The 14,529-nt window shown below is 44.2% G+C and overlaps 2 protein-coding genes and 1 non-coding gene across 6 annotated transcripts in view; all 3 read left to right on the top strand.

Moving 5' to 3' along the window:
* Window positions 1–14,529, top strand: part of LOC112826779 (NEDD4-binding protein 2-like 2) — a 111,759-nt gene that overhangs the window by 84,060 nt on the left and 13,170 nt on the right. The gene's annotated exons all lie outside the window — the stretch shown is intronic.
* N4BP2L1 (NEDD4 binding protein 2 like 1) overlaps window positions 3,888–14,529 on the top strand; it is a 28,910-nt gene continuing 18,268 nt past the window's right edge. The window contains exon 1 of one of the 4 annotated variants that reach the window (XM_025875078.2): window positions 3,888–4,307. In XM_025875078.2, the coding sequence (XP_025730863.1) occupies window positions 4,126–4,307 (182 nt within the window). In that variant the 5' untranslated portion in view covers window positions 3,888–4,125. The remainder of the gene's footprint in view (window positions 4,308–14,529) is intronic. The other 3 variants (XM_025875076.2, XM_073894716.1, XM_025875075.2) reach the window with 3 other exon arrangements.
* LOC112826970 (small nucleolar RNA SNORA16B/SNORA16A family) lies at window positions 12,301–12,433 on the top strand. The gene has a single exon (XR_003209106.1). It is a non-coding gene; the product is annotated as a small nucleolar RNA SNORA16B/SNORA16A family (small nucleolar RNA).

Here is a 14,529-nt window from a genome sequence, read left to right on the forward strand (position 1 = left end):
TGCTTGAACTCCTTGAGAGTCTTGCTCTCTCTGTAGGCTCCTAGAGCCATTGTGAAACTGAACTTGCTTTTGGCCGAGGATGGGATGATTTCAGGGAAGAACGACTAGTATTAGTGTCGAGGCATAGATAGCTGCAGAGGGGACTCTGGGAGCTGGCAAATCCTTGCTTTCTTAGGGGTCTTCACCAGCGATACTTATGGATTTCTAATGAATACGGTAGAATCCACACTGCCATGCCTTATCCAAGGGTAATATTATAAATATTTAACAATAACTATGGCATGAGTAGTGACCAGTTCTGAAACACCTTTATGCTGTACTGACAGCTGACCCTCTATCTAGGCTTGTGCCTGGGTTCCAGAACATCCCCAGCTCTCTCCCCTGTCTTTATTATCTTTCCCTAATTTCCAGAATGGAGCTTTAGAAAAATGGGCTGGGGCTACTTTCTCTTGCTCCTAGGCTTTAAAGCTTATAGTCCTTAAGTGCCCTGGTGCCTAGTGGCAAATAGTTGCTGTGTTAAAGCAGATACGGTCCTCACCTTGGGAAAGGGGTGTGGCACTAAAAAGAATAAGGGATGGATTGTGGGAGGCAGAGGCAAAATCAGGTTTGTCCAGAGAACGTGGCACACCTCTCGCAGGCCACCAGACTCCTGTGCATTTCTCCTGTCGATTCAGCCAAGTAGACATACATATGCTGCATCGCTTCTCTTCCCTCTTCCTCCTTTCCCTAACTTCTTCTGGCTTCCTGCAGCCTCCGTCTGGCTTCTAGGGGAAGGACGAGGGAAGAACCAGGAGGGGGCAGTGTTAGCAGAGAGGAGGACAAGGTCCCATCTGGTCCGATTGTGCAGAAAGTGGCAGCAGGTGCAAGTGGAGCTTCTGGATAATCAGGAGTCTACTACACAAACAGCTAGACTTCGTTCTGGTCCTTTCCATTTATATCACTTATATATAACAAGAGAAATATGTATGTGAATAAGACCAATTTATGTTTTTAAGGAAAAAAATGTCAAAAAATTTTTGATAGGGGAAGAAAAATAGGATTAGAGAGCAGTGGGAAAGCTGCTGCCTACATATTTTAACTGGTTCTGCTGCGTTCAAGGGTCTTTGGTTAGACTGCTTCAGAAGCTCCATCTTGGTCTCAGACTTTCTGCCATCTTGGCATCTCTGGGGTAGAAACTTGGGGCTGATTTATAATTAAGCATTCCAAATCCTGGGTTATTTGGAGCTGTACATTTGAGGGTTAAATTCCTGATTTTCACTAGTTCTTCTTATGTACCTCCTTATTTTTCCATGTCTTTTAAACAGTAGTAATTAGAGAAACATTTGAATGTTTCTTCATTTGCCAAAAATGACTTACAATTTTCTTTACGTCTGTCATGGTGATGGTTTCTAGTGCAGCAAAGTAAGATTGTGCTGGTCATCACATAAGCTAGAAGTGGAATGGAATCCTAGAGCTGACAAGTTGGTTGGATGAAATGAAGGCACTAAGGAGTGTTATCACAGGGATCCTCTGACTTGGGTGTAGCCCAGATCTCTGGAGGCTGCCACCTAGGGAGAACCAGTAAAGATATGAATGTAGCTCATAGCAAGCTGGATCTCAGATCCATCGATATGTTTACTGTTTGCTCCTTAGCTGACATTATCATGATCTTGGTTTATTCTTAATATTTAGTAAATCACACTTATCTATTGAGAAAGTAGTTCAGGTCCACATACAATTATTGAGGACCTCCTGAATGTCAGGCTGTCTTATTAGATCTTGAGGGTGACAAGGGTGACACTGTTCCCACTTACAGCCTAGTGGGGGGAAACAGATACACAGATAACTTTAAACAGTGTAGTTTAGAGGAATAAATCAGAAAAAACAGCCAGAGCTTGTTGACTAGTTAAATGTGGGGGTTGAAAGAAAGGAATAGTGTCTGGGGTCACTTCCCAGTACTGCTGCCCATTTTCTCCTCCTTTAAGCTCTTTTCTCCTGGGCCTCCATACATCTCTATTTTAGAGTTCTGTCTGCTTTGCTGATCATTCTCTCATACTCTCCTTTGGCAGATCTACTTCAAAGGCACACTACTTAAATGCTGGTGTCTCCAGGGACCCCTCTTCAGCTAGACAGCTCTATTTCTCTATCTTCTTCTCATAGGGCAAGGATTTCCAAAGCTCTGTCTCTAGCTCAGACCTCTCTTCTGAGCAACACACTCATATTTCTCAGCCTCTACTAGGTTGTTCCATCTGCCACAGACACTCCGGATGCTAAAACCTCAAGACCCCAAAGCTGTGTGTCTCTCTGTGCCCTATCCCACATTGCCTGGGACCCCCTCTGTAGAAGGAGATGGAAGTGGATGGAGGTCTCATGCAGCACTAATAGAAATACACTAGCCACATATGTAATTTAGACTTTTCTAGTAGCTGTCTTAAGAAGGCAAAAAGAAACAGCGATAAAACTTTTAATTCTGTATTAACCCAGCATACCAACATATTATCATTTCAACACATAATCAATATAAAAATTACTGAGATATTTTACATTTTTTTTCCATACTGAACCTTCAAAATTCAGTGTGTGTTTTAATCTCACTTTGCACTAGCCACATTTCAAGTGCTCAATAACGCTGTGTGGCTCGTGGCTCCTGTATTGTACAGTGCAAGTCTAGAATTAAAAAGGTAGTATTTGAGGCTGGGCAAAAACACTCTTGGAAGAAGTATGATAGAACACATAGAAATAGAGGATACCTACATTTAAGCATCACTATTTTTATGAGTCATGTGTGTTCTCCGTTCCTTATGGTTTTCCCCTAATATTTAGAGAAGCTTTTGAAATTCTAGTTTTCTCAGCAGTGCCAAGATCCTTCCTCTGATTCTGAGAAGAGATTTTCAAGGGAGAGCAGCTCATCTCCCCGCCCCCACCTCTCCAGGGGAACCCCAAGGGGAAGGTGCGATTCTCAGCACAGAGCCCCTCCCTACTTGGGCCCTTCTTTCCAAAGTTTATTATGAAATCTCTGGATTTTGTTTCAGAAAGAAATTGCTTTTCTTCACAATTCCTTTTCAAAATTTTCATACCTTAGCTGCCAGAAACAAAATGAATTTACTTTACAGTAATTATTACAGCCAAAGCCACCACATCTCCTGGATTTTTCCAGCATGGTATTTTCAATATTGTCTCTTTCGGTCGGTGCATCTTGAATTTTGGTTCAAAAAATAGGATCACTCTATCACACCCTTGAGTGTGAAATATTGGAGAGTGCTATGGTGATCAAGCAACTGGCACTCACCAGTTCCTGAAACTTAGAACTTAATTCTGGATACTTCTCTATAAATGATTTCAGGAGACTGCTCCTTTCCCTGGGGAGCTGAAATCTTTCCAGAGAGGCCGTGTCTTCTCAGGTGGCAGCCCAAGCCAGTACCTGGGCAGTACAGGTCTTCTCATGAGACCTAGTTTATGCTACCGTTGATAGATCACTCTGAGTTTTAAGGGGAGCTTTTTCTGATGAGATTTAAAGTTATGTAGAGGCGACAAAGCTTTCTAAGAATATTTTTGGCAGGCTAAGAAGGATTAAAAAAAAAAAATGATACAGGCCCTGGGACAGCGGTATTAGCCGCTGGGGCACTAGCCAGATATTGGTGCTCACGAACTGGGGGAGACAATGGACTTTACTGTTACTATTCAAAATGCTGTTCACGTTCTTTAATCGTCGACTAAAATTATTTCACTTTCAAGGTCCAGGCCAGTCGGGGGTGGGGTGGAGGAGGGCTGTTGCAGAGGGCCTGACTTCCATGGCGGGCGGCCCGGCGAAGTATCTCAGTGTCCCACCGGGCAGGCCCTCTCCCCTCAGGGCGAAGGGCACCGAGAGGCAAGGGAGGGCGCTGGCGAGCGGGGCGGGGGTCGGGGAGGGGTGGGGAGCGTCACCCAGGTCCTCCAGTCTGCCAGTCTCCCAGCGTCCCCAGCTTTCCAGGTAGGGACGCCCCCTCCCACGCAGCGCGGTTCGCTCGGGTGGGAAGGAGGGGCTGGGCTCTGAGCGCCCGCCCCTCCATCTATCACATGGCCGGAGAGCCACAAAAACAACAGCTTTGGCCAAGACCGTGACTTCAGGAAAGGGAACCCAGGGCTCTCGCAGCCAGCCCCCACCCCATGGAGGAGAGTTTTCTTGACTCCTTTGGGAGGCTGAGCCTCCAGCAGCAGCGGCCGCAGCAGAAACCTCGGCCGCCGGCCCCGCCGCCCCCGCGTGGGACACCTCCGCGCCGCCACAGCTTTAGGAAACACCTCTACCTCCTGCGAGGCCTCCCGGGCTCGGGGAAAACTACGCTGGCCAGGTAATGACAACGGCCTGGGCGCCGGCGCGCGGACCCCGGCCGAGCGAGCCCCTGGCCCGAGCCGCTCCGCCCCGCGCCCCCACTCCCCCGCCCCCCCACGCCGCCGCGCCCGCCGGGGTCCTGGTCCCGGCCCGAGCCTGGCTGCGGGGGGAGCCCGCGCCGTTCCCGGTGCCCGCCCGGCCGCGGGCCGGGAGAGGAGGGCGGCCCGTCCTGTTTGTTTCCATGCTGCGCTTTCCCGGGAGGACGGATTTCGGCACTGCGCCTTGCGCAAGCCCCAGATGGCACCGGCCCCTGCCCGGCCGCCGTGCCAGCCGGGCCGAGGGAACCTTGGCCGCCCCCGGCCTCCCCAGCCCGGGGTCGGGAGGCCCGCAGGGATTCTTCTTCAGGAACCCCGGTGGCGACTGCAGAGAAAACCGCGGGGCCGCCCGCTAGCGCGCAGGCACCCGCTACAGTGCGTCAACAGGCGTTTTAAACCAGAGCGGAGAAACGAGAGGGCCAGGGGCCGGGGGGCCCGAGGCAGCAGTGGCCGTGGCCGGGGTCGGGTGGGGGGCCGTGGGGCCCGCGTTGAAAATCTAGCGGATTGAGGCAGCCCTGCGTTTGCTTTGGCAGCTGCGAAGGCGCACAGGTGCACGGGGGGGGGAGGGGGCCGGCGCGGACACCACAGGCGGTCATTGACAGAGCCTCGCTGTGGGCGCCCAAATTCGTTTACTCGCGAATTGCGTAAGCTGCCCTCCCGGTACAGGTCAGCGCGAGTTACGCGGGCTTGTTGCCTGCCGCCTCCTTGCCGGGCCCACCGCTACAGCCTCAATTCCCACTACTCCCCGCCTTGCACTTGATGCTACGGCAACGTTGAACTGTTTCTCTCCTTGCTTTTGCTGACGCTGGCCCGCCTGCCTGGCTTGCCTTCCGCCTACCTTTGCCCGGCTGATTCCACTAGCCCTTTAAGACTCGGATCTGTTACCTTACCCAGCAGCTACCCCTCCCCACCAGTTGACGCTCATCCTCGGCTCCTTGGCTTCCTGTTTACACCTCTGTGACTGTGCTTGGTTTTACACATGGTTTTGTTTATCCTTCAAGTTTCTTGAAGCTAGGGGCGATAGAAGTAGTCTCTTGCCCTCAAAGAGCTTTCCATCTCATTAGAGAAGTAAGGCTAGCCATAGAGCCATGGAGCTGCTACAGAAGAATCACGGTTAGCAGACGTTCAGGAGCTGATTTGGGGGGGTACATAAAGATGGGGGAGCAAGGTCTGAGTCCACTGGGGTCAGCGAACTGTGACAGTCCTGGTGATGTGCTGCCAGTTTTAATTCGGATTCCTGGATGATTTGTGGAGTAAAAGCCTTTAGCGAAACAGGATTGCTACATTTTCACAGATTAAAGGGGTGGTGACTTCCAGAGGGTCCTAGGTACCCTTTCCTAAGACGCAAGGATTTCAGTAGGCCTTCTCTCTGGTTAGGGTGGTGGAGGGTGGAGAGTGGGAGGGAGCCTGCTTAGAACCCAGCAGAACTTGGGTATTTTTTGATAACAGTCATGGTGGGTACATCTCTTACAAACTAAGTATCTTTTGAATTCAAATCCCGTTTAGTTTCACTTTGATTTTGCTAATCTGTGGCCTATGGCACACTGAGTGTCAAAGAAGGAAGTAAAATCTTTGGCCAGATTTTTTTTTTAACCACTCAGAAGGGAAGTGATAAGTGGAAGGGACGCGCATAGGACTGAACTTCAAAAGCCATGGAATTTGGACCTTAGATTCCGAATCTGTAAAGTTGAGTGGGTTGGCCGGGGTGGTCTTTAAGGTCCCTTCTGGCTCTAACATTCTACACTTTTAGGATTTTAATTCCTGGTTGACATTTGGCTAACCAGAAGACACCGGATGAGAGACCAGCTTGTTAAAGAACATCTCTCTAGGGACGACTGGCGTGAGCACTGGCCTGGGAATCCGAAGATTGTGCCTTTAGATCCTCTTCATCATGAAAGCTGGTGACTTTCGGCAATCACCCAGCTTCTCTGGGACTTATTTTCCTTATACGTGAATACTAAGAAGCGATTAGATTAGGTGATTTATTGAAGATCCTTCTGGCTCTCAATTTCTAGTTGTCAGTCTTAAGAATGGCTTGTTAATAATGGCTAGGTAAAGAGCTCTGACCTTGGAGTCAATTTACAGCTTCAAATCCAAGCTCTGCCACTCACTGTCAGAGCTTGTGACCTTTACTCAGCTCCTCTGCACCTTGGTTTCCTTTTCTGTTACACGGGGATATCTGCTCTGTCCACTTCCGAAGACTCACAGAGGTTACAATGTGTGTGAGAGAACTTGCTAAACTTTAAAAGTGCTGTATACATTTTATGAGGTGTTAGTTGCGGCTTCAGATGTTGATCCGCTGAGATAAATCAGGGTGTTACCGGGGAGAAGCCTGGCTCTGAAATGCCGCAGGTAGCTGGAAGTTGACTTGGTCAGTTCTCCGGTTAGGAGTTCTGGGGCAGAGGAGACTTGGCCCTGCTTTGGCGGGGGGGAGGGGGGGGGGCTTGTGCATTTGTGTAGCAGTCTGGGAAGTAAGAAGGGAAACAGGCCACAGCTCAGCAAGGAGGGAAGCCTTCAGTGAGGATGAAATGGTGTGGTGGATGTCACCAGGATGTCACCGGCCGTGGCCCTCAAGGACCTGCCTTCCCCTCCTCTCTGGGGGTGGGGGGGTTGGGTTGGGAAGAGAAGAAAAATGGCAAATTGTTAAAAAGTACGCATGTGGAGAAAGTAGTAAAACTGTAAGGCTATCTGATGTATTGTTGGATTCTGGGAAATTCGTATTTTCTTCATTCTCTGTATTTTCCAAATTTTCTATAATGAATATGTATTTTTTAAATCAGAAAAATAAAAAGCTTTTAAAAATTGGAGGAGATCATTTTTACAAATGTGGGTTCCGCTTTTTTTCCTGCTTTTCTCATTTGATTAAAGAAATAATAAAAGTTATTGAATTAGGCTATGTCTTTCTTCCAAATCAATGTTAGATTATTGCGCTTTTCATTTTTATGTTTTTATAGTTTGAAGGGGTTGGGATGTTGAAACCATCTATTTAAATTCTTTGGGCGTATTTAAAAAACAGAGTTTTATCTGGTTAAAAAATTTTTTTAGTACGACAGAGTACTGAAAACTTAGCATGCCCCTAAATCTGTTTTATCACCTCTATTTCATGACAAAAAAATTTCAAAAATAGTTTCTTACCATTGACCTGTAAGTCCTACTTCCAGGAATTCATCCTAAGGCAATAATTGGACAAGTGCATGAAGATAGAGAAATATTCATCACAGTTATATGATAGAAAAAATGTGACCCAACTTAAACATACAAAAATAGGGGATTAGCTTACAAGTCATGCAGTTATTAATGGGAACATAGATGTATTTGACATGCAAATATATTCATTCCTCCCCCCCATTTAGTTAAAAAGCCTATAAGCAAAGCTATCTATCTATACAAAAATTCCATTTTCTATTCAAAGAAAGGGGGTCTACATATAATCATAAACAAATGTGTGAAAAGATATGTTAGTAGTTGTTGACTTTAGATAATGGGATTATAGACCTCCCCCCGACTTATTTTCTTATTTTTCTATAACAAATATATATTACTTGTTAACTTTTTAAAGTTGAAAATAGGGGCACCTGGGTGGCTCAGTGGGTTAAGTGTCTGCCTTTGGCTCAGGTCATGATCCCAGGGTCCTGGGATGGAGCCCCACATTGTGCTCTGTGCTCAGTGGGGAGTCTGCTTCTGCTTCTCCCTTTGCCTCTCCCCCTGCTTGTGCTCTCTCTCTCTCTCTCTCTCTCAAATAAATAAATAAATAAATAAATAAAGTCTTTAAAAAAATAAAGTTGAAAATAGTTTTGTGAAACAACTTGGCTAAATAGAATCAGGTTGTGTGGGACAAAACATTTATTAAATAACAAAATAAATGTGTCATTTTCTGTATAAAAAGTCTTTTTCCTAGGTTTATTCTCAGTTGGACATGTATTAGGAAACTTTTTTTTAATACACAAGATTGATTTTAATTGTTATTTTGTTATTAAATACAGTATTAATTTATTAATTAGCATACGAACTCACATGGGCCACTTGATTCTTTGACACCTCAGGTTCTTTTTCATTAAAATGGAGCTAACATTTCATTAATAAGTTTGTTGTGGGGATTTAAGAGACTGGTAAACAATGATCCCATAATTATATCTGTGAAAGCACTGTGGAATGCGTGGGCTACACAAATACCAACTATTGTTAATTATTATTCACTAATCAACAATAATAGTATTTGCTGGGTACTTAAAAAACTATTAGTACTTGCTTAGTAAATAAGATTAAGAGAAGGAGCCTACACAAGACTAGCAAATGGAAAACAAGAATGCACACACTGCTGTGGGTAAGTAAGTTGTAACGGGGAAGAGCATTTTATATGGCTGTTGGTGTTCAAGGCCAGGGAAGTCGCTGAGGATGATTAGGAGGATGGGAAAACTATGGATGAGAGAGAGTTTCTTCCATATGGAAATGGTTCTTGAGCTGGCCTTGAAGACGGGGAGGATGTGGCTGAACAAAAGAAAGGGTTAGCGACATGAATAAGGAGATGGAGATAGGAGACAGACCGCTGGGTGGTGTGAAGAGAATGGCTTGACTGAAGTGGATGGTAGGAATTAGTGAATGTGTTGGTTAGGTAAGCTCAGGGCCAGATCATGGGGAACGCCAGAACCTGCACCAAGAAGTACTGAGTTGTAGAAGAAGTAGGATTCCAGTCCCAACACCCTTTCACTCTCAGCAGATGATCCAGAAATATCTGTTTCCACAACTGAACTGACAAACTCACCTGGATCTGCATCTGTCCTTTCCTCTTACATCAGTGAAGGCTTCTGTGGACGGTCTGTTTACCTCTGTGCTTTGCATCGTGTGCGTGTGTGTGTGTGTGTGTGTGTGTGTGTGTGTGTGAAAATGTCCCCCTTTTGGGCCATTTTAACCATTTTTTAAGTGTACAATTCAGTGGCATTAATTACATGATGTGCAACCATCAGTAGTATCTATTTCAAGAAACTCTACCCATGAAGCGATAACTCCCTGTCCCCCTTTCTCCTCAGCCCCTGGTAACCTCTGATCTACTTTCCATCATTATGTTGTTTGGCTACCCTTAGATAACTCATGTAAGTGGAATCATACAATATTTGTCTTTTTGTGTCTGGCTTATTTCATTAGGCTTAATGTTTTCAAGGTTCATCTATGTTGTAGCCTATATCAGAACCTCATTACTTTTTGTGGCTGAATATTATTCCACAGCATGGATATACCATGAAATTGTCCATTTGAAATGAAATGAAATGGCAATAGAAGAGGGTAGTTTTTCCTTTTGTTTTTAAGGCCATATATGAAAAATGTTGGCAACCTTACGTCAGTTCCCTGGAATTTCTTTGAATCTTTACATATCAATCAGAGCAAAGTCTGAGACCCATGCTCTAGGACGTGTTGCATCCTTTGCAATGTTCCAGTTCCTTTTGGCACCATCACAAACGGCTTGTAACATGGATTCAGCTAAGCTCAAAGGATGCTTGCTGACAGCTGTCTTTTTTTTGTTTGTTTGTTTTGTTCATGTCTCCACATAACATGAACTTTTCCATCAAGAGAAATACCTTTCCATTGTTTGGGGGCACTAGAGCTTTCCACGGAAGTTAGAGGACGCTTTCCTGATGTGATGAAGTGATCACACAGAGGCAAGGATGAAGGTATACTTGACAAGCCAACGCAGTGACACACGGGAGGCAGTTGAGAAGGGTGAGAAGTAGTGAGTAGTGAGACCCGGTAGCAGCCTGTGCTCCACAGCGCCCCATGCCTTGGACCATGCGGTTTTTATTTATGAGGCCAGGGCTCTTGAAAATAAAAGCAAGGTCAAAATAGAAAGTTTACAGTATTCCAAGTCTGTGTCTATAAAAATAAAGTATCACTTAGGTGACATATCAGATCTTTATTCACTTAGGTCTATTTTCAATGATTTTTCCTAAGGTGGGTTTTAAATCTCCTCTCCCCGTTGCTGAGAGTCCTTACAATACCTTTTTCCGCAGGTTGGGATGAATAAGGACTGTAAATGCTAGAAATGTTTCACAGAGAGTAAGAAGATACGGTGCAGTGTGTGTTTGTAATTACTTGCTGGAAAGGCTGCCCAGCTGTACAGGGGATTTACCACAACCATGGTCCTGGAGCCACTGGGATCGTGGGAGAGCACCCTGCTGAGTCGGAGCAATATCATATTGCAGGTGTGGCTTATGATTAGAGAAGCAGTAGAAATAGGGGAAGAAATGATAGAGGAAGAATGTTTTCATAAGAAAATCTCAGCACATGCACAAGAAGTTCCTGCAGAGTTAATCTAGTCCAAGCCCAAGACACTAAGCTCTGAGAAGTGAGACATCTTGATCAAGGTCATAGGGATGACTTCTTACTTCTAGTCCAGAGCCTTTACTTCTATACCAGCGGAAGAAGTTAGTGGGAGTGATTTCGTGAAAGAGTAATGAGGTTGGTTTTGATCTGTTGTTTAATAAAAACAAAAACACATGGCCTGTTAAAAGGGCTAAGTTTACCTGGATTTCAACTGTTAGGGTAAGAAGGCCATATTTTATTATTTGTTAGTATTGATGATATGTTTCTTCTGCTATTAAAAAATACCAGGGAATTTATTTTCTTTATTAATCTGGTACCACTGGGGATAATGGGAGGGGATGATTTCAATTTTTTAGTAAGTATTCATATTTATCCTGATTACACTGTGTTGCACAGAGATGTTGTCAACACTCAACTCTGGAGGATCTCAAGCCCCTTCCTCATCTGCTCACATGATAGGACATTTGTAATTCAATCTAGTGCCTTCATTCCCTCGTGGCATTTCAGTGAACTCTTTTCTATAATGGTACCATTCTAGGCCCATTTCAGACTCTAGAGGAACCCAATAAGAAATTGTTCGTTTTCACTCCAAATTATCTAAAGAGATCTAGGCTCTATGGATCGAGGAAATAGTACGATAAAGAGAAACTGATCTAATGTCTAATTGTTCCTTCATAAGTATCTCTGTTGCATCATGTGTGTGGCTATCTGTTTTTATCAAGGTAAGAGCCTGGGAAAAGGGAAGGGAGAAAGGAAAGAAAGCCCACATTTATTAAGTGCTAACTGTATGCCTGGCACTTTATATATGCTAGCTTATTGGATCTTTACAATAACCCTACGATACAGTTGATTTCATTTTATAAGTGAGGACATTAGGATCAGAGAATCACACAATGGATTCTAAGAGTCCAGATTTCATTATACACAAAGTGGTCTTACCTTACTAGGGATGTTCATGAACAAACACACCTACATCTGCTTTTCCCAGTTACTAGGGAATCCCGTTGAGGTATGACTGTATAGCTCGGATGTTTCAATGTTCTTTTCCCACACTTTAAGGACGTGATGAAGAAGTGGGTCTGAGAGGGGCTTTCTCCGCTCTTTAAAGTAGCGCCTCTCCAACATTCTTTGCCCTGTACTTTGACTTCCTTTCCTCCCATGTAGCACCATCTGACATATGCTTATTTATGATCTATTCCTTTTATTAGGAGGTAAGCTTCTTGAGATGAGATGTGTCGTAAGCTCCATGAGATGAGGAAATACTTTCTCTTCAGCTTCTGAGAGAAGGTCTGGCACCTCGTAGGCCTAAATCACTAAATATTTGATGGATTTGTTAATTCCAGAAACTTCCTGAGAGTTGTCAGCTCAGTTGTCAGCATGGGTCTTGAGTAAAGCACAAAAGTGAAAAAGAGATAATTCACATAAAGTGAGCTGTAAAAGAATGAATGCGCTGTGGAAAACAGACAAGAGAAAAAAAGGGGTACAGCCACCCCCTCCAAAGTCCTCTTCCATCCGTGCACAAGAGAACCTGTGTTTTACACGTGAAGGTATCGGATGTGCTGTCTCCACCACCCAGTAGTGAACACTAAAAAGAGGTTTAAAATTTAAAATCAAAGATGCAGCTGCTTTCACATAGAAGCAGCAGTCAAAAAAAGAGCCTAAAGGGACAGTGTTCCTGTTCAACCACTGTTCTGTTGTCTGTAACCGATTTATGACATTTTGGGAAAACACAGCTAAAAACAAGCTAGTACTGAGGTAGGTGTGCTTCTGATGCCTTCTTTTCTGAGCGTGGCCGAATTGACCAACAATAGAAACTTGGGGGAAACCAGTACCATTGCTAGATTCTACAGAAGGGAGCTCTTCACATGCAAGAGAAAGGAAGTTCTTCTAGATGAAGTGGAGTGGGACCACACTGGACTTGAGGGCTATCTGAGAGTCTGGTTTGGGATCTCATTAATATGCCCTACTTCAGGGCACAAAGGGTGAGGGCAGGAGTGAGCAGTAGCACAGACTGGGAACTCTTCACTGGAGTCTCCCTAGCCACTGTGGCTTGGAAGTGTCCACGGGGCTGGTAGTGGTTGAGCTGCATCTCTCCAAGGGCAAGGCTCAGCCCTTGTGTTTGGCAGCACCTCGAAGGTCAAACCACACCAGGACTCAGGGGAGACTGTTCCAAGTCATTTACAGCTGTGGCCCCCACCCCATTCTCTTCAGGCTGTTGAGTCGTAGAACTTGTTCCTGACCCCGGAGTTTAAAGTCCTTGAGGAGAATAACATCAGAGAAGAGTGCTGGAATCCAAGAAGACTCCTCTCTTCCAGTCCCTTTTGGGGGGGTAAACCCAAGGTTTGGGTAAAATTCTCAATGTACAAAGATGAGTAACTAGAAATTCTCCTCACACAGTTTGGGGCTGTATAAAAAGTGTTTGCATAATTAAGGCAACAGAGCCTAATATTCAAGAACCATTCATATACTCAGCAGGTACTTATTAAATATCTCTCATATGCTTGACATTCTTCATGAATGTCAAGAGAGCAGTGAACAAAACAGACAAAAATCCCTGCCTTCATGGAACGTACATTCTATCAGGGGAAAAAATTTTCTTAAGGGAAGAAGCAAAATTTAAATAACATCTGCTCTTCTCTGTACTTTCAAAAAACAAACAAAAAAGAATTCCATGGCTATTCCACTTGATGTATATGCCCTCAGGGACTGTTCCACATATGCAAAGGCAGATGGGCACAGTGATGTTCGCTGAAACTTGTTCATGGTAGGGGAAATTGCAAACAAACTAAATGTCACTAGAGAAAAGGATACATAAATGTGGTTTGTTTATTTTATAGTGTGCAGCTCTGGGACCGGAAGTCTAGGATTTAATCCAGCTGTACCACTCACGGGTCTTTGTTTTTTTCCAGCTTTAATGAGAGGTCATTGACATATGACATTTGTTTTGTTTTTTAAAGATTACACATATAAGTGAAATCAGACTGTGTTTGTCTTTGTCTGACTTACCTCACTTAGCACAATGCCCTCCAGGTCCACCCACGTTGTCACAAATGGCAAGATTTTACTCTTTTTATGGCTAAGTCATATTCCATATATGCACCACATCTTTGTTATCCATTTATCTATCAATGGACGCTTAAGTTGCTTTCGTTTCAGGTTACTGTAAATAATGCTGCAGTGAACACAGGGGTGCATATAGGTCTTCAAATTGGTGTTTTGTTTTCTTCAGGTAACTACTCAGATGTGGAATGACTGGATTAGATGATAGTTCTATTTTTAATTTTTTTAGGAACTTCCATATATTTTTTCATAGTGGCTGCACCAATTTACTTTCCCACCAGCAGTGTATGAGGGTCCCTTTTATCCACATCCTTACCAGCTCTTGTTATTTCTCATCTTTTCGATAATGGCCAATCTGGCTGGTGTGAGGTGATACCTCATTGTGGTTTTGATTTGCATTTCCCTGATGATTAGTGATGTTGAGCATCTTTTCATGTGACTCTTGGCCATCTGCATGTCTTCTTTGGAGAGATGTCTTTTCATGTCTTCTGCCTATTTTTAAATCAGATATTTTTTGATATTAAACTGTGCAAGTTCTTTACATATTTTGGATATTAATCCTTTGCTGGATATATGGCTTGCAAATAACTTCTCCCATTCAGTAGGTTGCCTTCTTATTTTGTTGATGGTTTCCTTCACTGTGCAAAAGCTTTTTAGTTTGATGTAATTCCATTTGTTTGTTCTAGCTTTTGTTGTCCTTGCCTAAGGATACTGGTCCAAAAAAAATATTACTAGGAGTGATGTCAGAGAGCTTACTACCGATATTTTCTT

This window comes from Callorhinus ursinus, unplaced genomic scaffold, assembly GCF_003265705.2.
Source record: "Callorhinus ursinus isolate GAN/ISIS: 27379988/994484 unplaced genomic scaffold, GSC_fseal_2.0 scaffold7, whole genome shotgun sequence".
NCBI classification, from domain to species: Eukaryota; Metazoa; Chordata; class Mammalia; order Carnivora; family Otariidae; genus Callorhinus; species Callorhinus ursinus.